Source organism: Marmota flaviventris, chromosome 10 (assembly GCF_047511675.1).
Source record: "Marmota flaviventris isolate mMarFla1 chromosome 10, mMarFla1.hap1, whole genome shotgun sequence".
Classification (NCBI taxonomy): Eukaryota; Metazoa; Chordata; class Mammalia; order Rodentia; family Sciuridae; genus Marmota; species Marmota flaviventris.
The window spans coordinates 124,669,527-124,694,528 of NC_092507.1; the positions used below are offsets into that span (position 1 = coordinate 124,669,527).

The following is a 25,002-nucleotide window of genomic DNA, read 5'->3' on the forward strand; positions in this document are numbered from 1 at the left end:
GACTGATCTTTCATCTTGTAGGTCCCAAGCTGGGAGGGGGGTCCCTAGGGGGACCTATGGCATCCAAAGCCTTCAGAACAGAAAGCGCGATTTTCATCCAGCTGGTAACCCTGCTCATCTGAGTATGGAAGTCGTAGCTTCCAGAAGCGGAAAGGCATTAAAGAACCTTTAACTTCTGTACCTCCAGGAGAGGTGACATGGCTAAGAACAAATCTCAAAACGCCCCTGACAGAAGCTGGACCGACATACTCTTTCCTGCTTAGAATTGATAACTCGGAACTTCTGCTCACAGGTGCAGGAGGGCGGCCCTGCTGCTGAGGCTGGGCTGGAGGACGGGGACGTCATCATCGAGGTGAATGGGCTGAATGTGCTGGAGGAGCCCTATGAGAAGGTGGTGGACAGGATCCAGGGCAGTGGGAAGAATGTCACGCTCCTGGTCTGTGGAAAGAAGGCCTATGATTACTTCCAGGCCAAGAAAGTCGCTATTGTGTCCTCCATGGCTGACCCACTGGCTGCCTCTCCCGATTCCAAAGAAGAAGCAGGGGCAGCGTCAGAGCACGACCGGCACGTGGCCAAAGAACGAGTGAGTGACGCTCCGCTTCCCTTATGTCCCTTACAGCCCCTAACAGGTCACCTGGTGTCTGTTCCTACTGTTTCCTAGTGTTGGAAGATCTGGTAAAGAGCAAAGTGACCGTGGAAGGGAGGTGTGCAAGGCAAGCTCCCATTTCCACAGCGCGCCGCGGCGTCGGGAGCACAGGGGGGCCACAGGGCAGGAAGACTTTCCGCTAGATTCTGTTCTGTCACTTGTGGTCCTGGGTAGATAGGCTCACCTGCTTGGTCCCCAGATTCCTACCTATTAGAAAGGGATAATTTCTAGAACTGTCTCAGAATTATACTAAGGTCTTGAAGTGCTTTAACCAGTATCTGCTCACAGTAAACACAAAAATGATGTTGGGGACAGTTTGAGAAAATAATTGGCAGGTGTTATTGCTTTATTACTAGGAAAGATTAAGCATCATTCTGTTTACACCTGGATTAGGGAAATTCATTAAAAAATATTTTTTAGTTGTAGATGGACATAACTTTATTATTTTTTAATGTGGTGCTGAGGACCAAACCCAGTGCCTCCCACGTGCCAGGCAGGAGCTCTGCCGCTGAGCCCACCTCCGCCCTTCATTCTCCTCTCCTAAGTACCTGAGGTCCAAGAGCACATCGAGTGTCCGTGTTCATCGAGACACTCGTGGCAAGGCGAGGACTCCAGAGCTGAATGCACAAGGCCCGACTCCGCCTACTTCCCTCCACCCTCTCTCACTGGAGTGCGTGCTGCCACCCCATGAGGAGTCCGCAGATGTGGACCGGAGCCCCGGCGCCCCAGAACTGTCTCCTTGGTTGAGCTCAAGGCTGACGAAGACCATCACTTGAAGGTGGACAGTGATGATGGCACAGTTATGTGACAGTCACTTTAGGGGCTGGTGCAAAGGGCGCACTGCACAGTGTGGCAGGGCAGTGGATCGTGACACCCTGTGGTGAAAGTGACACTGGCCAACGGCCCCCTTGGGGCCCTGAAGTCCCCACCTGAGGTCTTCAGGTTGCAGTGTGGCTCAAGGCTGTGCACATTAGTGGGCAGCACTTGGCAGCTGTGGAGGACGAAGGGGCAGGGTGAGACTCTTCAGTGTCCTGGAAAGCCAACTGCCCGGAGGTGGCAGCAAGCTTCCCCAGGAGAGAGGAACACTTGCGGCATCTGTCGAAGACGACAGATGACGATTTTGATGAGGAAAAAGCTCCAGTGAAGACATCTGTTCACGACACTCCAGCCCCAATCAAACCACCAGCACCAAGATCAAAAGGTCAAGAGTCCTTCAAAAAACAGGAAGAACTCCTAAAACACCACAGGTCCTAGTTCTGCAGAAGACGTTAAGGCAAAAATGCAAGCAAGCACAGGACAAGGTGGCTGTCTCCCCACAGTGGAGCCGCGGGGCGGTAGGTGAGAAATGCTCTGCGTGACCGACCAGAGGCCACTCAGGATCTCGGCAGTGCGGAAGCCTCTGAGAGAACAAACAGTCTGTTAACAGTCTCCATCTTCAGGCCTGGGCTGGGGCTCAGTGGTAGAGAGCTTGCCTAGCATGTGTAAGGCACTGGGTTCGATTCTCACCACCACCAGTAAATAAATGAAGGTCCATTGACAACCCCCCCCCCAAAAAAAAAAAAAAAAATTTCTGTCTTGTTTCATTTCTGTAACAGTTGGTATCTGGCTGTTCTTTTTATTATGCAAAGTGAGAGCTTTCCCTACTGAGTTTGGTAAATGTCCAGGTTTCATTGCCAAAAATGTGTTGTCTAAAATCCTGTTTTTGTTTTTTTTTGGTATGGGGATTGAACGCAGGGGCACTCCACCACTGAGCCACATCCCAGCCCTATTTTGTATTTTATTTAGAGACAGGGTCTCACTGAGTTGCTTAGGCCTCGCCATTGCTGAGGCTGGCTTTGAACTCGTGATCCTCCTGCCTCAGCCTCCAAGCCACTAGGATTACAGGTGTGCGCCACTGTGCCTGGCAGTGCCTGTTTAGTTTTTAAAGATGGAACTCCATCTTTGCTTGGTTTTTAAGTCAGACATGGAAATGGTGGGGACACAAATATAAATATGAAATAAACTCAGTACTTTAATAAAGTAAAAAAAAAAAGATGAATTCAATATTTTTTTCTATTCTACTGATTGGTGAAATAAATAACAAATACTCATTTTAATGAACATAAAATAAACACTGACCTTATATTCTAGAAAGCTTAGTATTCCAATTATCTTAACAATTCCTCTATAGGTGGTTAATTACAGTTCTATGCTAGTGTTGTAGAAGAGAAATATATATGACGTTAAGAAATTCGTTAATGTGTCAAATAGCAAGATGGAAACAAAGCCAAGTGCAGGATTCAGATCACCTGTCTCCTAGAAGTTACTCTATTCCCGAGTTAAGCCCTGTGACTCTAGAATAAACCCCGCCCCTCCTGACATTCACAATCTGCCGTTCTGTGAACCCTCTGTTGTCTTTGCACAGGCCCACAGTACAGCCTCGCACTCTTCTTCCAGTTCTGAAGATACAGAGATGTGATGCCGGAAATGACCCCTCTGGCCAACACTGCTAAGTGCCCAGAATCGACTTTCTCCATGAGCTGCCTCCACTTACTGTCTCCATTCCACCTGTGTGACCGTCTGCTGTTGTCTTTTGCCTTAGGGGCTGCTCTTGCAGGTGGCTTATTTATGGTTCTTAGGAAGATGTAAGGGAGGAGTCACATCATTTTTAAGTGATCTCCTCCAGGCTTCAACTCAACTCCATTTCTCTAATGATTCTCTTACTCCTACAGGCTCCTTGAACACCAAAAATAACTCATAATCTATATATGTGAGAGTTGCTAAATAAAAATATCTAAGCAGATCTGATTAAAATTATGCTTTTACAGAAATGCTGTGGTTGCTGGAATAAATACTATTAAAATGCCTTCTGAGTACGCGTGAAACCTCCCTATTAGCTGGTGTAACCTTAGTAGTGCTTTTGTTTTGGACAAACTTTTTATGCTTTGATCTTCTAAAACCATGATAATATAGAATAAGACCTTAATAATAAAAGTGATAACATTCATAATTGTCTTAAGATGCATTTGAGTATTCTAAACATTTTTCTAGAGCTACCTTTTGAAGAACTGGAGTCCTAGGATACGAAAGTGACTACTGCAGTTCCTTGTTTTACCTCACACCATGAGGGCAAATAAAAGGAAGACATGGGATATATCATTCCTGAATTCAATGTAGGGTATTGACTCTTCTTTTTTGGGAGTACCGGCGATTGATTCAGGGACACTCAACCACTGAGCCACATCCCCAGTTCTTTTTATGTATTTTAGAGACCAGGTCTCACTGAGTTGCTTAGCACTTTGCTCAAAGTTGCTGAGGCTGGCTTTGAACTCATGATCCTCCTGCCTCAGCCTCTCAAGCCGCAAAGCCGCAGGGATTACAGAGGTGAGCGCCACTGTGCCCGGCTCACTCTTACTATTAATTTGGCTCACTCTTACTATTAATTTTAAAAGAAATCAAGATGACAACATAGGGCTGGGGTTATAGCTCAGTGGTAGCACACTCATCTGGCATGTGCGAGGCACTGAATTCGATCCTCAGCACCTCATAAAAATAAATAAAGGTATTGTGTCCATCTACAACTAAAAAAGTATTAAAAAAATGGCAACATAACCTGAAGTCTCTCTCGGTAGAATCTCGTTCAGTTGTCTACTAATCTTTTCCCCAGAAAACAGATGCGCTCTTGGTTATTTCAATAGGGCAGGGGCTGGGGGAGGAGGGAGGATGCTAACTCACATGAGATCGCACAAACATGACACCAGCTGCGACTGATAAAGGGAATCTCAGGCCAAAGTGTTAAAATCTTGGATTTTAATGACCATCTCAAGAGAAAGCCATCAGCTTCTCCACGTGAACCTTGACTGAAAACACGGCTGTGTGTGGCCGGCTGTCGGCGACAGCTCCGCCACAGTTCCCTCTGCCCCGCCCGCCCGCTCTCCCTGTGTGTTAGCTCGGCCACTTAGGAGCACAGCATCATCTGAGGAGGAAGGCATATGCTGGAGGTAGAGAGAGGCTACCACGGCATTTTGTTTGTTTAAAAAACATTAGGTGCTGGTCCCCTCTGTTGTTTTTCCCTTAGGAAACTGTCACCACTGCTTCTCAGAGTCTTAACAAGCACGAGCTCAAGGTGCCATATGCTTCTCGGGTGCCTGTTTGTGAGCCAAGTAGAGGAAGAGTATGCTGGACAGGGCGCTGACCAGGAAGATGACGTCAAACCACCGGTGGTAGAAGTTGAACTGCAGCTCCCCGAGGACTTCAGTGATGATGGTGCGGTACTGCAGAGGCATGCTCATTCGGATCAGCAGCACAGAGGAGACAAAGTACATCCCCTGAAACACCAGACCAATTAGTCCAGGCTTCACTTGGACCGCACTGAGGGACAGGTCAGAAGAAGCTGTAAACATAAAGCTTACCCATGACACTTACCATTATCTGTGCCAACAGCAGGACAATGACATTGGAGGATTTGCTGCTGGATATGGCGTAGAAGAACTGTGAAGAGAGGGAGGAAGAGGAACTGAATGCCGTCTTGCTAACTGCCGTTATGAACTGTAAGTGAGGTGTTGACCTCTGAGAAGTGTCTCTTCAAGCCACAATCCTACACAGAACGTTCAGATGACTAGGGCTGTGAAGAAGAGACTTAAAAACTTAAGCTTTCCCTTTGAGGTAGTTGGTGGTTTTAAGTGATATAATATTTGAGAGGATTCCTATGCTATCAAACTTTAGAAACTCTGTGATGCGTCTGACCTTAATATCCCTTCAAAACATTAAAATAGACATCTGCATTTATTAACAGGCTCCACAGCTCTTTCCAAACTCAGGCTAGAAGCCTGGAGATCCCCTCCTGACCCAACCTCCTCTCTTCATTCACTGACACTGCTCTCCTACTAGGGCAGTGAGATACCCACACACTCTACCAAAGAGGAGTCCCCTCTTTTATCTCCATGAAGTCCTCCTATGTTGACAGGAGACAGCAGAACACTCTGCTTCCCTACTTCCACGTCTTCTTTATAAATGATTCTCATAATTATTCTAACCTCAAATATCTCATTCATTTATTCCAAGTATCTGCCAAACACCTACTATGTGCTAAGTTCCATTATTAATAACAGTGACATATAAGTGAACAAACAGACCCTTATTCTACTATCTTGGGACTTACCTGCACTTGGTATATGATGTCATATACTGTCATCAATTTATACAGCAATTTATACTATTCAGATCTCAGAAGCCAGAAATCATTAGGTATCATTATTTCATGGTGCCACAGTTAAATAAATACCCTTTGATACTGTGACACAATATACCTTGGTAAGAGTGATCAGTAATCCTCTGATGGATGTCACAATGATTATTCCAACCAGAATGAAGGAGATATGTTGGGACCAGAACTTCACCTGCCACCATAACAGGAGGAAAAAAAATATGGGTTAAATCTCTGTTCAGAGAGAGGTTAAGAACTAAGATGTATTTTGATCACTTATGACTCTGAGAGAGAATGTCATCAGGCCCTGACCCCCACCCGCTCCTTCTTTTAAAAGAGAGGGAAGAAGGCAAGTAAGTGTGAAGTAAAACACAGGGAGACTGCAGTGGGCATCTAAACTGTGGCTGAATCACATCTTAAGGACAGAAGAAAGCAAGAACAAAAAGTGATAAAGATAACTGGCCGGGTGGTGGCTCAGAGGCAGAGCACTCGCCTAGGATGTGTGAGGCACTGGGTTCCATCCTCAGCACCACATAAAAATAAAATAAAGATATTGTGTCCACCTATAACTAAAAAATAAATATTGAAATAAATAAATAAATGAAAGGAGATGAACAGGAGCTTGTCTGTTTTTAACATCTATGAATGATAGCCCTCTAATCAAACAAAACTTCAAAGAATCTTTTTAAATTAAAAGAACTTATAGGCATTTTCAGCTATGCTTTAGGAAATAACTGAACTTCATTTGAATCACATGATGACATCTTTTCATCCTTCTGCATTGCTTGATTCAGTTCTGAAAAGTACGTGAGGGAGAGCTGCTATTACTAACATTTAAAAAGCTTGTTGTTTACCATCATGAAATACGGAGGACACAGATGAATTACAGATGGAATACGTACACAGCAAGTAAGTGATGTCAGGAAAAACATTTCTAAAAACCCAGCCCAGCACAAAATTTAAACAAGGAAAACAAATATGCAGCAACAGCAAAGCACACTTAAAAGATCATGCAGAAAGGAGACCCACTGGCATATCAGCAGAAGAGTGCACATTTGGAGCTGTTTCTCAAGGACTGTGCTCAGTCTGCACCAGCTCATCCTGTCCTGTCCAGCTACCCTCGGGCCTGGGGCGCACTGCTGAAACAGAAGCCTGGCGCATCCTGCAGCCTGTCTTGTAGGGTCAGAGCACACTAAACGGCCCAGTCTCACTACCAAAAGTATTAACCAGTCTGAATTACTGGCCATTCACACAACTGTGAAATATACTCTTCTATGGATAAAGACACTGAACTTAAACTGGGACAAAAGCGTGTTTATGACTCTGGTTTTATGAAACAAGTAGAATGATTTAAAACAAACAAACAAACACAAGTATGGGGCGGGGCTGGGGCTCAGGGGCAGGACACTTGCCTAGCATGTGTGGGGCACTGGGTTTGCGCCTCAGCACCACATAGAAACAAACAGATAAAACAAAGGCATCTGTCCATCTGCAGCTACAAAAACATAAAAAAAACCCCCAACAACAACAACAACAAAAAACATGCACAGGTGACACCATCTTTAGTCCGACAGCCACATTAATTAATTTCTTACAGCAGAAATCACTTCATTACTAACATGAAACACTAATTGGGAGTTAATTTTCTACCAGTGAAATAAAAAGTGAGTTTGAAGAGTTCATCGAGCATCACAGAGACAAGGATCTGAGTACTTGACGAGGAGAAACTGGCCAAGTGGTAGCTGGCTACAGAGAAGCAGAGGAGGGCTGTGGAGCAGTGAGCACCCACGACAACAGTAGGTGCCAGCCACGACTTAGGGTCTTACATTCAGAAAGAGGGCCATGGCCTTTGCAAATGTGCCATGTGACTGGGCCAACCTGTATAAAGGACAGGGAGAAGAAGAGAAGTAGAAGCAAGTAGCTAAAGTATGAGCATTAGGATCTTCATAATGTTAAGTTAAAGCAGATAAAACAAAGAAATCCGACAGACCAAGATCTTGACATGACTCTTACATCAAACTGAATCCCCAGGTAATTCACAGTGATCTCAATGCCTCTTGTGACAGGATCAGTTTTCCCAACTCGATCAAAAACAATGTTGATGGTTGCCTGCAGAGACAAAAACTTTTACATTAGAGCTTTTTTTTTTGTACCAGGAATTGAACCCAGGGGCTGTCAACCACTGAGCCACATCCCCAGCCCTTTTTATTTTACATTTTGAGACAGGGTCTCACTAAGTTGCTTAGGGCCGTGCTAAGTTGGTGAGTCTGCCTTTGAACTTGCAATCGTCCTGCCTCAGTCTCCGGGGAGGCTGTGATTACATGTGTGTGCCATGGCACCCAGCTATTAAAGCATCGTAATGATCATTATTTTAAAAAGTGATTTAAGATGATGAGCTGGGTAAAACACCCCTGGGTTAAATCCCCAGTACCGAAAAACAAAAAAAGATGATGAATTAATCACTATGACACATCTTATAGGTCAATGTTTCTAAAAAACACGATTCTAGTCTTACTTTAAACTATGTATAGGAAATCTATTTTGACTACTCATAGGCAAATAAAAGTCTCTACCTACTCCATGTTTATTTTATATAGAGTCATTGCATATATACTTTAATTTATTGGAAGCAAAAAAGGTAACATTCTGTTAGACAAAAATCACAGTGAAAGAACCAAGAAATTCTCATTCCCTGTGGTTATTTTCTGAATGCTTGAAGAGCAAAAACTAAAATAAAAAGGAGTTATAACAAGCTAACACATGAGATTAAATGGAATCAAGAAAATCACTCAATTAATCACAAAAGTGGCAGTTTAAAAAAAGGGGGGATGGAGAACAGATGGAACAAATAAAAACACATAGCAACATGGTAGTTTTAAACCTAACCACTCCAATAATCACATTAAATGTAAACAGCCTAATTCATGGGTCAGCAAACCCAGCCACTGTGTGGGACAGCCACAGACAATACATAATGAATGGGCTTGGCTCCGTTCCAGTAAAGCCTGATTTACAAAAGCAAGCAGTAGTTGGGTTGACTGTGGGCTATAGATTGCTAATCCCAGGTTTAAACATGCCAAGAGACTGTTCAGCAGAGACTATCAGGCTGGATAAAAAAGCAACCCAACTAATGCATATGTTGCCTATGAGAAACCCTCTTTAATAGCAAGATACAAATAGGTTAAAAATAAAAGGATGGAAAAACAAAACGAATCAAAAAGAAAGGTAAAATACCTATCTAAATATCAGATAAAGCAGATTTCATAGCAGAAAGTATTGCCAGGTCTTAGAAGGGTCATTTCATATTGATGAAAGGATCACTTTTTCAACAAAGGGTACATAATGATCCTAAATGTTTATATACCCAATAAAACTTCAAAATACATGAAGCAAAAACAGATAGAAATAAAAAAAGAAAACCAGCCAAATCCAAAATACTGGAATTGTTCTCATAATAATTGACAAAATAGACAGAATATCAGTGAGAATACAAAAAACTTGAAAAATACTATCAATCACCCTGACCTGACATTTGTAGGCCATTCTGGCCAACAAGAGCAGAACACACATTCTACTCAAGCGCACACAGAATGTTTACCATGCTGAGCTCAGCTGACTATATTCTGAGTCATAAAACAAACCTTGATAAATTTTAAACTACTTAAATTATATAAAATGTTCTTAGACCATATAAAATTAAAATAGAAATCAATTAGAGAATGTCATTTGAAAGACACTGTAACATACTTCTAAATAACCTGAGAGAAGAAATCAAAAGGGAAATTAGAAAGCATTATGAACTGAATGAAAATAAGAACACATCATTAGTGAGATGCAGTTAAACTGGTACATAATAAAAAATGTATAGCAATGAAACATCTTTATCAGAAAAGGTCTCCAATCAATGATCTTAGCTTCCACTTTAAGAAATTAGAGAAAGACGACCCCAAATCAGAAGAAAATAACAAAGAGCAGAACAGAAATCAATGAAACAGAAAGCAGAAAAATAATACAGAAAAATCAAGTAACCCCAAAGCTGATTCTCTGAAAAATTCAATGCATCGATAACCCTCTATTAGCCTGATAAGGGGAGGGCAAAGGAGGAAGGACACAAGTTACCAACATCAAGGAGAGGCCACCTCACCCCCACTAGGATGGCTACAATGAAACAGAGAGGAACAAGTGTTGGTGACCATGTGAGGAATTGGAACACTTATATACTGCTGTCAGGAAAGTAAACTGGTGCCACTGTTTTGTAAAACTGTGTGCAGGTCTTCAAAAGGTTAAACAGGTAGTTAGTATATGACACAGCAATTCTATTCACAGATATGTACGTGAGAGAAATGGGAGAATATGAACAGCACACAACTTACCCATGAGTGTTCACAAGAGCATTACTGATGGTGGTCCAAAGCAGAAACAACTCACATGTTATCAACTAATGAATGGATGGATGAAATGTGGTGTTATCCATACAAGGAGTCATACCATATTCGACCAGAAAAAACCAACCAACCAACCAACCAATCACTATTAAGCCACAAAAGGAGTGAAGATGCTATAAATGCTGAGTATGCTAATCTTACGCTCCACTATACTAATACTTAAACTAATGAGTATAAGGTTTCTTTCAGATTTGATGAAGATGTTAAAAAATGGACGGCGATGATGTGTATTGAATTGTACATTAAATGGGTAAATTGTATATGGATTATAGCTCAATAAAATTGTTATGCAGTAAAAGAATAAAAGGGTGACATCTCAACAGGCGTGGTTGCGCATGTCTGTAACCCCAGCAGTTTAGGAGGCTGAGGAAGGAACAGTGCAAGTTTAAAGCCAGCCTCACCAATTTAGCGAGGTCCTAAGCAATGTAGTGAGACTCTGCCTCAAAGAATAAAAAATAAAAAGGGCCGGGGAAGGCTCAGTGGTTAAGTGCCTCTGGGTTCAATCCCTAGGGGGGTTACATTGCTATAGACTGTATATCTACCAAAAGGATAATAAGGGAACATTAAGAGCAATATTATGCCAATAAAATACAATTTCAGTAATAATGGACAAATTACTTGAAAGACACAAACTGCAAGATCTCACTTAGGAATAAATAGATAACTGAATAAACCTTATATCTTTAAAGAAAATCTTCCTGCAAAGAAAACTCTAGGTCCAGATGTTGTCACTGGTCAAGTCTAAGAAACCTTAAAGGAAGAAATAACAACATTCCATACAAACTTTCATTCTAATTAGAAGAGGAGGCAATACTTCTCAACTAGTTCTCTAGGGTCAGTATTATTTTGACTAAAAATCAAATAAAAACATTATAAGAAAACTACAGTCTGATATCCCACATAAAGAGAGATGCAAAAATTCCTAACAAAATTTTAGCAAGTTGAATCCCACAAAATACAAAAAGGATATTCATCATGACCAGTCAGACTTATTCTAGAAGTGCAAGGTTAATTTAATACAGAAACAAGAATCATATGATATCTCAACAGATGCAGAAAGGGGCATCTGACAAAATCCAACACTGTTTCATGATTAGTAACACTGAACAAATCATGAAGAGAAGGACTTCCTCAACCTGATAAAAGCCAACAGCATGCATCGTGTTTAACGGTGTAAGACTGGATACTCTTCCCGATGATGAGGGACCAGGCAGGACGACTACTCCTCAACCTCTGCTCCACTCAGGGCTGGAGGTTCTGGTCAATGCAGTAAGGCTCAGGAGACGCAGGAGGAGGAGCAAGGGGGAAGAGACAGGAGAGGAGGAGATGGAGGTAAAGACATGGGAGGAAATGAAGAGAGTAAGTGAGAGAGAAAGGAAAGAGGAGCCATCACATTACAGAGGAAGAAGAGCTGATTGTCTACGCAGAAAAGTCTACGAAATCTATGAAAAGACTTCTAGAAAAAACACGGACTGTCACCAAGGTTGCAGAATATAAGATCAATATATAAGATGGAGTCATATCTATACACTAGTAACAATCAAACTGAAACGACACAACAATCACACCTACTATAGCTTCAGAAATGTCAGACACTCAGAGAGACCTGACAGAAGATGTGCAAGACCCACTGAGCACTGCTGAGAGCAACTACACGGGTCTGAGTATATGAAGGGCTCCGGGTGCATGGACTGCAAGACTCAACACTGTCAAGATCTCACTTCAACTACCTATAGATCCCACGATCCCAATACAGAGTTAGAAGGCATTTTCTTGGTAAGAACTAATAAGCTGATTCTAAAATTTATATGCAAATGGAAAGGACATAGAATAGCCAAAACAAATTTGAAAAAAGAACAAAGTTGGATAACTTACACCCTCTGACTTCAGGCTTATTATAAAGCAGTGACCCAGACAATGTGGGGCAGACAAAGGCAACTATACCAACAGAAAGTAACAGGAGCATACAAACAGACCCGTGTGCATGTGCTCAACTATTTTTTTGACAAAACTGCACAGGCAACTGAATGTAGAAACCATCTTTCAATAAATAGTGCTAGAATAACTGGAAATCTACATGCAAATAATTTACGTAGATTCATACCAAACGACTTCAAAAATTAACTCAAGATGAGTTATGGACCAGAATGTAAAGATATTAAAATTTCTAAAAAAGCATGAAAAATATCTTTGTGACTCTGGATTAGGCAAATATTTCTTAGATACAATGCCAAGAAGCACTATCTATAGTAGGAAAAGAAAGAAAGGTAGGTAGGTAGGTAGGTACTGCTAAGAGAATAGAAAGTCAAGCCTCTGATTAGGATAAAAATATTTGTAAATTTTTGGAAGTGCATATTTCATAAAAGATTTCCAGAATATATAAAAAAACTAAAAACCTAATAAAAATAAAATAAACAATCTAACTAAAAAAATTGGCAAAAGCATCTAAAAAGATACTTCACCAAAGAGGATACAGCTTGCAAATAAACACATGAAAAGAAGCTCTACATCATTAGGGGTTAGGAAAATGTAAATCAAAACGGGCATCAAGACCCCAAATCTGTTGGAATGTCTGAAACTGCCAACCAGATGGAGTGCTGGTGAGGTACAACAACAGAAACTCCCACATACTGCAAGTAGGAACAAAACTGGTACCATCTTTGGAGAAGAATTTGGCACACATTTGCCATATGAATCACATTCTACTCCTATTTATCTGAGAGAAAAGTGAGCACATGTCTAGACACAAGACTTGTTTACAAATGTTCACAGCCAACTTTATTTGTAATATCCCTGACTGGGAACAAATATCCACTACTAGGTGAATGGATAAACAAACTGTGGAATACTACTCAGCAATAAAAAGAAATAAATTACATTACCACGTGAAACTTCAATAATCATGCTGAGTAAAATAAGCAAGATAGAATGACGACACAAAGCAGATCAGTTCTTGACTGGGAACAGGGAGTGTGAAGAGAGGCATTACGAAGGGGCAGGGGGAAAGCTAACATGATGGAGTGTGGTGATGGCTGCTGCACAGGTACACACGTCAGGAACTCAGCAAACTGTGTACTTTAAACAGGTTATTGTAGGTCAATTATATAACTCTAGGAAAAGCTGTTAATAAATGACATGCTCTCCTATAGGCTGCATCTCAAGAAACATTCTTTTAGAGGCTTTGTTAACTGAACATCCTACTTTATGCATCGTTTCTCATTGAAGGGATCAAGATTTTAAATATCATCTGAGTGTTATTGACTTCAATTTATTGTATCATTAGATCCATGAAGTCCAGAATCCCTCATTCATCCATACTGGTCAAAATCAACAACAAGCTGACCAAGCTCCTCTTTGTGCAAACACAGCTCCAGTAGGAAGGTCACCAAACTAGAAAGTCAAATCAGCCTTTTCTACGGTCACATTGAAATCCATGAATACCCACAGATGAGTCAGAAGTAAAGACAAACAAACGTACATAAAATGCACAGACAATAAAACAGGGAGAATCACACAAGAATAAGAGTGGTAAGCCCAAAAGATGAATCTATCTACAGAAGTAAATATTTTAGAATTTATTTTGAACTTAAGTTTTTAGATATAGATTACTAAAAAGGAAAAGTGGTCTCCATTTTTTTTTTTTTTTAAGGGCCTTGTGTGTGCTAGGCAAGTGCTCTGCCACTGAGCCAACCCCAAGTGGCTTCTTTTTTGTTTTTTTGGTATCGGGAATTGAACTCAGGGGCACTCAACCACTGAGCCACACTCCCAGTCCTATTTTGTATTTTATTTAGAGACAGGGTCTCACTGAGTTGCTTAGCACCTCACTGTTGCTGAGGTTGGCTTTGAATTCTTGATCCTCCTGCCTCAGCCTCCCAAGCCACTGGGATTACAGGTGTGCGCCACCGCACCTGTTCCAAGTGGCTTCTATTCTGAGGTGAAACTAGGAGTTGAGATTATACACAGTCATGTGTTCATGGGTAATGAAAAGCAGAGTGTGAAATAAGAAACTTTTAAATCAACTCATGCGTCTCATGCAGCCTCCATTTCTCCGTCCTCTAAATAGGAGAGGGGGGAAAAGGGAGGCTTGGAGATACGAAAGGTCACTCTCTCTGTCAACTCAATTGAATTTGGAATTGAACTCAAATGTATCAATCAAAGCTGTCTTCTCTTTCTGCCATTTTCAGGGAAAAATTACCCAACTCTTACAATTAAAAACAATATACTTACCATGAAAATTTTCCAAACACAGTAAATAGAGAAAAAGTAACCCAGAAAATTGAAATATTTTCCTTTGAAAGTTTTGGAGTATTCTATTCTCTCCTGAGGAAAACCAAACATAAAACATGGTTAGTCCCAGCAAACGTAAACGTATTTTCAACAAGAGAACCCCTCCATGAATCACTGTTCAAGCCGAGTCCCAAACTCCCATGGTAATAATATTAAAATGACAGTCGCAGTAGTGGCCAACGTTTATTGAATGTTTACTCTAAGCCAGAGACTGGGACAAATATCTTATATGCATTGTCTACTTTAATCTTCTGATGAGTATTTCTATTATCTTCATTTTACAGATGAGAAAATCGAGTCTGAGAGAGGTTAAATAACTTGCCCAAAGTCAATTTGGTGAGTAGGGTCAGGTCTGTCTCTAAAGCTTGTTAGTTAACCTCTACCCTTCATAACTACCCCTGTGCACTCACCCTCAAAAAGGATTAAAATAGTTTGAAACCTTAATAGATCTTGCACGTTTGGATTATACTGCGTTCTAGGTATATACAGGAAAGTCACTTCTTGCAGTTAGGACCTTTTGATCTGGGTCTGTTAAAATAGGGACAGACCCAGCAGATAGGTATCTACTGTTTCTTTTTTTTGGTACCAAGGATCGAACTCAGGGGCACTTGACCACCGAGCCACATCCCAGCCTTATTTTGCACTTTTATTAGAGATAGGGTCTCACTGAGTTGTTTTACTGAGGCTGGTTCTGAACTTGTGATCCTCCTGCCTCAGCCTCCTGACCTGCTGGGATTCCAGGCCTGCACCACTGTGCCTAGCTTCTACTGTTGTTATAAGTAACTTATCAGGGAATAAAAAGAAACAGAGGAGTGGGCTGCCGCTGGGGCTCAGTGGCACAGAGCTTGTCTCTCATGTGTGAGGCACTGGGCTTGATCCTCAGCACCACATAAAAACAAATACAACAAAATAAAAGTACTGTGTTAATCTACAACTAAAAAATAAAAAAATAAAAGAAAAGAAAAAAGAAACAGAGGAGCTGCCATCTCGATCCCGGCTCAGTAGGAAGTGGTACATGCCGTCTCCCTAGATGTTGAAAAGCCTCCTCTGACTATCCCTCCATGTTCTGTTATGAAAGTGCTCCATTAAGGACCTGTGCAGTGATAGGAAAGACCTCGTTAAGTCACCACTCATCCTAATGCTCCATTCTCATGATGAAGCTGGGAGGGGTTCCTTGCATTGCTTTGTCGTAGAGAATACTATAAAGTTATTTAGTCTTTTTTTTAATGTTTAGGTGTAGGTGGACAGAATACCTTTATTTTATATATTTATTTCTTTGTGGTGCTGAGGATCAAACCCAGGGCCTCACACGTGCTAGGCAAGTGCTCCTCCTTGAGCTACAAGTGCAGCCTGCTCTTTAGTCTTTCCAGGTTAGCTTTACCATCATATTGGTAAAACCACACTGCAGTCGCCTTGCTCTGTACCTTGGTAGCATATAGATCAGCTGTTTCCAGAAAAAGCTGCCTGCTTAGTTCTTCCAAAGCATCCACTTCCTGTTGAATAAGAGTAAGATCTGGCACAAACGGGCATCAAGGTTTTAATCACACAGAAATTTCAAAAAATAGCAGTGAAGAAAGCATTTGCTTCTGATTTTTTTCTAAAGCCAGGAATCATCTGCATTTTGAGTTTCCTGTACTTCATAGCATTTTTCCAGCCTCTGGCAGAGGTGTGTAAAGCTTCTCCACCTTGAAAATCACCAAGGACTGACTGCTGCTCAGTCCCTCCCAGCTCAAGCGTCTTAGCAGATGGTTTGTCTGTTTTTCTTTTTCAGTCTATTAAATTACGTCAAATATAATCTTTGAAGGCTCAAAGGCCTGCATGATAATAACATCTATAATAAGCACGATCTCAATAAACACAATGTTTGATGTTTGGGAAGGGAACAAAAACTGAGGCTGGGGTTTAGCTCTTTCAGATGTTATCTTTTATTTCCCAACAATCCTGTGTTACCCATTCTGCAGATAAGGACAGTGAGGCTCAGAGGTCCCTGGCTCGCTCAAGCCACCGCACTAACAGCCGTGGATGCAAAGTGAGGTCTGCCCCACTCCGTGGCCCCTCACTCCATGGCCTCACCCCATGGTCTCTCACTCCGTGGCCCTCACAATGGCCTCTCACTCCGTGGCCCTCACAATGGCCCCTCACTCCATGGCCCTTACAATGGCCCCTCACTCCGTGGCCCCTCACTCCGTGGCCTCTTCTTCCCACCAAGCTGAGCTATTTTCCAAGAACTCGGTGGACGGTGTCACTACTTTCCTCACTGAGGTCGCAAGCTCTGAGAGGTTAGATGACCGTGGGACTTATCACTGAAATAGCTTAAACCTATACTTTTGGCTTTTAGAGTTTTGAGTAATGAAAATAGTAAAGACAGTACCTTTAACATACAAACCTCCACTTTAACCAGATCTTCCCTCCCTGGTGACTTCCCCACTATTACTGACATCCACAACTGCCCTTCAGGTCCGTCCTCAGTGGTGGCTGCTATGGGCAAGGCCCAGGCCACCAAACAACAGGTTAGCTAGTGATGTGTTCCACCATGACTAGGAGGGAGATTATATCCTACTCATCAGCGTATCACTTAGCATTCTTCTTGAAAAAAGAAGACATGAATGTTTCCTGATTAAAATAATTCTTTTTCTTTCTCAGCCATAAGCATCTTGCATTTCTGTTTATTCTTTCTTGATATTATCTGCACTTGACACCAAGTTATATCATAATTTATAGCAACATACTTCATCCTTCTCCAGTTGAAGGCAAAGGGAATCTGTTCTTCCCTAGGCCAAGGAAGGAAACAGGAAGATGTGATTTCAGACTCAGTCCCCCATGGCTACATGGCCTGGGGGTCACGGAGGGATTTGGTTACTGAATTTGGGAATTAGTTCAACACCGTAACCAGCTGGGCTAGACCAATCTATTAACTTCATCACCTTGATTTTCTTTTAAACCAGAAGGTTACTAAAGAAGAGAGCCGTCATGTCTGAGGTGGGTTTCAGAGTTGGGAGTGTAGTGTCGTGGAAAGAACTATGAACAGGAGACCGCGGTTCTGTTCCTAATTTTGCCACAAACACTGTGACTTAACCTCTCTGGGTCTATTTTCTCATTTGTAACATGGAAAGACTGACTCTTTAGGACCCTTCCAGCTCAAAGATTTGATTTTATGATCTTACGTGGGTGTTGGAAAGATGACTCTACACATACTGTATTTCCTAAGCCAGTCTGGACTCCAGTGCATTCAGGTACCTTGCAAAGAACTATCCCAATACTGTTTTTTTCTTCTGCCCTTGGTCCAGAGTGTAGAAAGAATCAAGTAGAGGGATAAAGGATACTTTCGCTTCCTGGAGGTGAAGCAGCAACACTCTTTATCATTCCCCAGAACCCGAATGGTTTGTTATGCACCTCCCCCTTCTGGAACATACTTCTTCGTGCTATTGCCATTCTGAAACAGAGAAAATATAAAATCTTAGTAAGGAAGCAAAGACTCCCAAGCCCAGTCTCATTCACTCTCCAGTCTCACCACTCCCTCTCTCATTTGCTGAGCTGTTCAGGAAAGGATACTGATTCGGAGTCCCACTTTTCCACTTCGTAATACACTCCCAGAAGCAACGTGGCCTCAGCAAGCCACACTGGAACAGAACTCAGGGCAATATATTATTTGAAGGCTGTATTTGCTACTTAGAAGCTGTGAGACCTACAATTTTCAGTTCTTCATCTCTGGATGGTTGTAAAGATCACTGAAATAATATATAAGAATTCATACTGTCAATTACAAAGTGTTGTTCATATATTAATAATTATTGCAGTTAATATTAAGGAAAAAATCGCTAACACACCTAGATAAAGAAGCAGAACAGAGGAGAAACTCAATGAAAAGGAGGCACAAAGGAACAACAATAACAAAAATCAAATAAAAAATACATAATCTTGGTCTCTTAACACTATCTCCAATTTCCCCTTCCCTTAGTATAATCTGTCTCACTACAGAATAAATCATCAGAACACCTACCATTCTTTCCTTCTTTCCTCTTGTCCCCACGGGGGGCCTAACTGCTACATAGTAGCTGCTGACACATCCAGCTCATCATGAAGAACAAGGTCTTTTTTAGATTAAAAATAAAACTAGACATGGATGATTATTTGAAGGCTAAAAGGGGCCAAGCCCTACAGTCCTAAACTGAATAGGATGAGCTAGTAAAAACAGAGTAGCAGAGCCACAGAAACGTTTAATCCAAGGTGGATATTTTTTGGGGTGATAAGAGAGAAAAATGGTCAGGATGATGAAGCAGAACTGGTGTTTGTCTTTTTACCTGGAAAGTCTTTAAGTCATTAGCTAAAGTGATATTAACAAGCAAGAATGTTCGGTGTGTCATCATGTGACTTAACTGTTCTCTTCTCAAAGCAACCCTTGCCTCTGATACTAAGAATGAAGCCCAGTGCCATTTAGCTCTTTCTGCCCACCCTCTACATACATCTGCATCCATTGTAAGCTCAGCATTTGGGGAAAGATGTCATTAACAACCACGAGGAGGCTCAGACCCAGGGAACTTCTGATTTGGCAAGATCTGTAATTTTTACTGAAAAAGTAAAAAACGGGGAAAGCTAGAACAGGTGTATGAAGCAAAGGTTCTACTCCATCACTTAATGGTTCACTTCAGCTTCATAAGCAGGATTAAAGGAGAGGCAATTCGAAGAGAGGAACACAGAAGCTGGTTTCCGCTGTCTGCACACTGATGACTGGACGTGACGTGGAACTGGCTGAACACGTACAGGGACTGACACTGCCCTATGGTCTGATAACAGGCAGAGAAGTGTAATCACTACAAGTGAAGACTGGTCGCACACACACAAGAACAGTCTTGTCTTAAAACATTCACCTTTACTTTTAACTTTACCATCTAATTATAATCCAACTTTTGCACCTATCAAATAAGCTGCAGATGAAAAATATTCACATATTCAGGAAGAAAAGTTAAAATCAGACTTTCTGAGATGCAGTAAAACGGAATTAACAAAACAATACAAGGTACTACAGAAGTAGATGCTTTCTTCTTTACCATCACCACTGTGTTCATGATTGCCTTTTTTAAAAAATAAGGGTAGTTCCCAACAAATTAACTGTTATTAGCCGAATACCATTTTAAAATCCATTATATAAAAAATATATATTAAAAAATCAAGTGCACTTGGCTGAGGTTTTGTGGCATCATGAAAGGGGTGAGACTGAAAAAATGTCTACTATGGCTTAAATATGTCATCCTACTCTACTCTGATTTCAGAAAATATAAAACCTTAGTAAGGAAGCAAAGACTCCCAAGCCCAATCTCATTCACTCTCCAGTCTCACCACTGTGTTTATGGCTTAGACATTAGGTGTCCCCCAGAAGCTCACGTGTGAGACAATGCAAGACAGTTGGAGATGAAGCCTGGGCTGCGAGAGTCTTTGCTTCATCATGCCCAGCAGGGATTAGCTGGGTGCTAAGTGTAACAGGCGGGGGTGGCTGAGGAGGTGGGCAGTGGGGCGTGCATAGTTTATCCTGGGTGAGAGGAGAAGGCTCTTCCTGCTTCCCTGTCCTGAGCTGCTTTCTTCCATCACGCTCTCCTGGCTTACCGCGGGCCCAGAGCAATAGAGCTGACCAGGTATGGACAGAGATCGATGAGACTGTGAGACTCAAACCTTCCCTTCTCTAAAACTGTCCTTTTCAGGTTTTTTGGTCACAGTGGTGAAAAGAGGACTTAGAACACATGGTTTCTGGTAGGATGTCAGCCATTACTTTGCTTTTTTGGTACTGAAGATTGAACTCGGGGGCATTCAACTACTGAGCCACATCCCCAGCCCTATTTTGTATTTTAATTAGAGAGAGGGTCTTGCTTAGCGTCTTACTTTTGTTGAGGCTGGCTTTAAACTTGAGATCCTCCTGATTTAGCCTCCCAAGCTGCTGGGATTACAGGCAGGCAGCTACTTTGTTTTTCTTTTTAAAATGAACTTTAAATTTGGAGATAATTGTAGATTCATAATGGTTTTAAGAAGGTATTCACAATAATGGAAATATTGTGCAAAGAGGATTCTGACATTGACATAGTCATGATAAAGAATATTTTTATCACTACAAGGATCTGCCATGTGGCCTTAGACAGTTCACATGCCTCCTACTGTCAACTCCTCCTTAATCCTTAGCAACCACTAATTTCTTCTCCTTCTCTATAATTTTGTCATTTCAAACATGTGTATTCAAGCCAGACGCAGTGGCGCCACCTGTAATCCCAGTGGCTCAGGAGGCTGAGGCAGGAGGATCACAAGTTCAAAGCCAGCCTCAGCAACAGCGAGGTGCTGAGCAACTCAGTGAGATCCTGTCTCTAAATAAAATACAAAATAGGACTGAGGATGTGGCTCAGTGGCCAAGTGCCCCCGAGTTCAATCCCTGGTACCAAAACAAGTGTACACAATTATAATTATACATTATGTATCCTTTGGAAATTATCCACACTATGTATGTACCACAGCACTTAACCATTTAGTCATTAAAGAACACCTGAGTTATTTCTACTGTTTGACTACTGTGACTAAAGCTGCTATAACATTCCTATACCAGTTTTTGTGAATATAAATTTTTCTTTCCCTGAATAAGTGCCCAGAAGTGCAATTACTGAGGTCTGGCATTTGTATGCTTAGTTCTCACAAGACAGCTGAACTGTTCCTGTGCTGTTCTGCATTTCCACCAGCAACGTGTGCGTGATCCAGTTCTTCTGCATTCTTACTACACTGGGTGTTTTCACTAGTTTTTATTTTAGTCATTCTGAAAAGTACCTAGTGGTCCTTCACTGTGGTTCTAATTTCGTACCCTTGATGGTGAAAGCGTCCAGCATCTTCCCACGTCCTCGCATGCCATCTACATGTCCTTTACAGTAATATGTCAGGTCATGATTTGTGCCCACTTCCTAAATGGACTGCGTTTTTATTTTTTAATTTTTTTTAAGAGTGAAAAATGCACAATTTATTGGTCACATAGACTGGTGCCTATGGGCATGTGGGGCACATATGGATTCTGCTCTTGCACACACTCGGAATTTGGTGTCCTACATGAATTCTGTTAGGTCAAAAAGCCACAAGAAAAATCATTAACAATCTAGTCTCTTAGTAACCAAGGACACAGGCTGAAGAGCTTGGGAAGAGGATGTACTAGTAGGAGAGCCTGGGACCAAGAGCCCACCCTCTTTGGCAACTGGGCTGGGGAGCTTGGCCTTTGGAACAACAGTAGAGACTTGTCCCTTCATACAGCATAAGTGCTGGGGCGCTCTGCCTAACCCAGGGCCTGGCAGTGGCTGCCCACCTCGGACAGTGCACAGGGACTCAGCAGGGGCCGTGACATCTCCAGCTTTCCAACTGGAGAGCTGGAGCGGATTGTCCAGCTGCTCTCCCAGGGGACTGTGCTGATCCTCGTCACTTAGCAGCTCACATCACTGAAGCTGGATTGTACCGCTTGTTAAAAATGTTACTGTGGGGCTAGGGTTGTGGCTCAGCAGTAGATCGCCCGCCTAGCACGAGCGAGGCCCGAGGCCCTGGGTTCGATTCTCAGCACCACATAAATATAAATAAATAAAGATATCATGTCCAATTTCAACTAAAAAATAAATGAAAAAAAAAAAGTTTATGTTAAACTTTTTAAAATTCTCTATACTGGTCTTTTCAGATATGTGGTTTACAAATGTTTTCTCTTTCTATAGCTTGGCCTTTCAGCATCCACACAAGCTCTTTCTCAAAGCAAAAAAGTTTTTTAACTTTGATGGAATCTCATTTATCCATTTTTCCTTTCATGGACTGCACTCTCAACATTAAGTCTAAGAATCTTTCCCCAGTCTCACATCCCAAAGATTTTTCCCTAAAAGTTTTACATTTTACTTTAAGATGTTTTAAGTTAATTTTTACATAAAGTATGCAATGTAGGTTTGCTTCTTTTCTGTCTAAGTGTGTCTTGCTGCTGTAGTAGTAAGGCTGACCCCTCCGCTGCATGCTGCTTGTCTGTCAGGCACTAGCTGGGACACCTGTGTCACCCTGTTTCAGGTTCTCCATCCTCGCTCACTTCCTGTCTGCCAATACCACAAACTCCCAACGACTGCAGACATATAATAAGTTTTGAAATTAGGTAGCATGATTTCTCTTATTTTGTTCTTTTTTTCAAAACTGTTTTAGTTATCTATTTATTTTATTTTTTTGTACACAAATTTTAGAATGTTTTTATATATTTCCACAAAAAATCTTGCTGGGATTCTGAAACGAATTACACTAAAATTATACATTAATTTGGGAAGAATTAACATTTACTATGTTAAGTCTTTTAATCCATAAGCATGATATGTCCCTCCATTTATTTAGATCTTTGATTTCTTTCAGAGTTTTATAATTTTCAGCATATAAATCCTATACAGAAGAGAGGGAACAGGAGGATGGAAGAGGGGAGGAAAAAGGGGGAATGGGGATTGAAATAAAATTTCTTACATGTCCAAAGAAACCCAACTGCTATGTTAATTATAATGCTGTGCTAAAAAAAAAAAAAAAAAGTCCTGTATATGTTTTGTTAGACTTATTCCTAAGTAATTCATTTTTTGAGCAATTATAAATAGTAAAGTATTTTAATTTGGGTATCCAGATGTTCACTGCTAATATACAGAAATACAGTTGATTTTTGTGTTTATTTTGTACCCGATAACACTGTTGAACAGTCATTACCCTTTTCATTGTTTCCCCATGACACCATTATCCTCTTGCTGCTCTCAAGATTTTCTCTTTGCTGGGTGCAGTGGTGCATGCCTGTAATCCCAGGAGCACGGAAGGCTAAGGCAGGAGGATCTTGAGTTCAAAGCCAGCCTCAGCAACTTAGCGAGGCACTAAGCCACCCAGTGAGACCCTGTCTCTAAATAAAATATAAAGAGGGCTGGGGATGTGGCTCAGTGGCCAAGTGCCCCTGAGTTCAATCCCTGGTGCCAAAAAAAAAAAAAAAAAAAAAAAGATTTTCTCTTTGGCTCTGAGCAGTCTGTCTGTCCGTCCGTTCTCAGGTCCTTGTGTGTTTACAGATTGCTTCTTGGATCTGTTAATGTTTTCCACCACCTTTGGGAAGGGACTGGTCATTATTTCGTGAAACACTCTCCCCACCCCTTCCACAGGTATGCTGGACTCCCTTCAGTCTCTGACCTCTCTATTCTTCAGAGTGAATGATCTCTACTGACCTATCTTTAAGCTCACTGAGGTTGTTCTGCCACATCAACTCTGTTATTAAGCCTAGGTGGTGAAATTTTTATTTCAGTTGTTATCATTTTTAGTTTCCATTTGTTCTTTTACAAAGTTTGCATTTCTCCATTGGGATTCTCTATCTTTTCACTAACATCATGCTTATCTTTATGTCTCTGAATGTATTTACAGTAGCTGCCTTCAAGTCTTTGTTTGCTGTATATTTATTATCTGGGCACATTTGGAATTAGTTTTTATTGATTGTTTTTAATCCTGAATATGGGTGATATGTCTGCTCTGTTTCTTTGTAATGACTAGTAAGTTTTGGTGGAAGACTCGATATTGTAGATACTTTGCAGTGACTTTAGAAATTTTTTTTTTCTTCCTGAGGACTGTTGGTTTTTTGTACTAGCAGACAACTAACTTATCAAGAATCAAACTGAGAAATCTATCACAGCTGCAGCAACTAATATTTCTGTGTAGTTTTTAAACTTCCCAGCTCCTTTTTTAGTTTTACTCGAAAGGTCTCTCCAGAATTTAGTACAGTGTCTGGCACAGACTAAGTTTTCTAAAATTATTAAACGAATATATGAATGAATAAAATGAAGGCAAAGTATTTAATTTTCACTATATGATTACTCTACAGAGACTAATAAGTTGAGTAGCAACTTATCTAGGTTTAGCTCACCGATCTAAGGTCTCTACAAGTCTTAACATATCAACTCTGTTCTTGACAAACAAGAAAACCAAAGCACAAAGACATAAACTAGCTCAAGGGTTCAGTCTGATTTCAGAGTCTCTTCTTTTGTCCTGTAGAACAGATTCCTATGAAATGCCACTTGGAAAACGTATATTCTAAAAGCATTTTTTTGATCATAAAAACAACAATGACAATGAAAAGACTTGAAGGATTTTAAATTGTTATAGAAAAGGAAGTTGAAAAGATCTAAGTCAAACATGAAAAGGTTTAAAATGTAGGATAAAAGACTTTTAAAACATCCATTTGTCAAATAGAAAAGTTACTTTAACAACCTAGATAGAGAAATATCTAAATTCAGGGAATTTGGTTGACTTTGAGAATTTTCTTTCATAGATGAATGGACATGAATATTTGATAATACCCTACTTTATAGAGTACATTTAAAAAAATTGTTTCTTTTAGTTGTAGATGGACACAATACCTTTGATTTACTTATTTACCTTCCTATGTGGTGCTGAGGATC

The 25,002-nt window shown here is 41.1% G+C and overlaps 2 protein-coding genes and 1 pseudogene across 2 annotated transcripts in view; 2 read left to right on the forward strand and 1 right to left on the reverse strand.

Annotated features, from left to right (window-relative positions):
• The window catches only part of Pdzk1 (PDZ domain containing 1), a 28,899-nt gene extending 25,407 nt beyond the window's left edge, over positions 1–3,492 (forward strand). Inside the window, exons 9-10 of the mRNA XM_027956170.2 lie at positions 293–583; positions 3,051–3,492. Of these exons, the coding sequence (XP_027811971.2) occupies positions 293–583; positions 3,051–3,104 (345 nt within the window). The 3' untranslated portion in view covers positions 3,105–3,492. The remainder of the gene's footprint in view (positions 1–292; positions 584–3,050) is intronic.
• LOC114108531 (nucleophosmin pseudogene) lies at positions 607–1,988 on the forward strand (annotated as a pseudogene).
• A 926-nt stretch (positions 3,493–4,418) lies between the features above and the next one.
• The window catches only part of Gpr89a (G protein-coupled receptor 89A), a 45,348-nt gene continuing 24,764 nt past the window's right edge, over positions 4,419–25,002 (reverse strand). The window contains exons 8-14 of the mRNA XM_027956153.2: positions 17,887–17,996; positions 15,988–16,076; positions 14,504–14,596; positions 7,845–7,940; positions 5,935–6,024; positions 5,051–5,116; positions 4,419–4,953 (exon numbers count right to left, since the gene is read on the reverse strand). Coding sequence (XP_027811954.2) covers positions 4,747–4,953; positions 5,051–5,116; positions 5,935–6,024; positions 7,845–7,940; positions 14,504–14,596; positions 15,988–16,076; positions 17,887–17,996 — 751 coding nt within the window. The 3' untranslated portion in view covers positions 4,419–4,746. The remainder of the gene's footprint in view (positions 4,954–5,050; positions 5,117–5,934; positions 6,025–7,844; positions 7,941–14,503; positions 14,597–15,987; positions 16,077–17,886; positions 17,997–25,002) is intronic.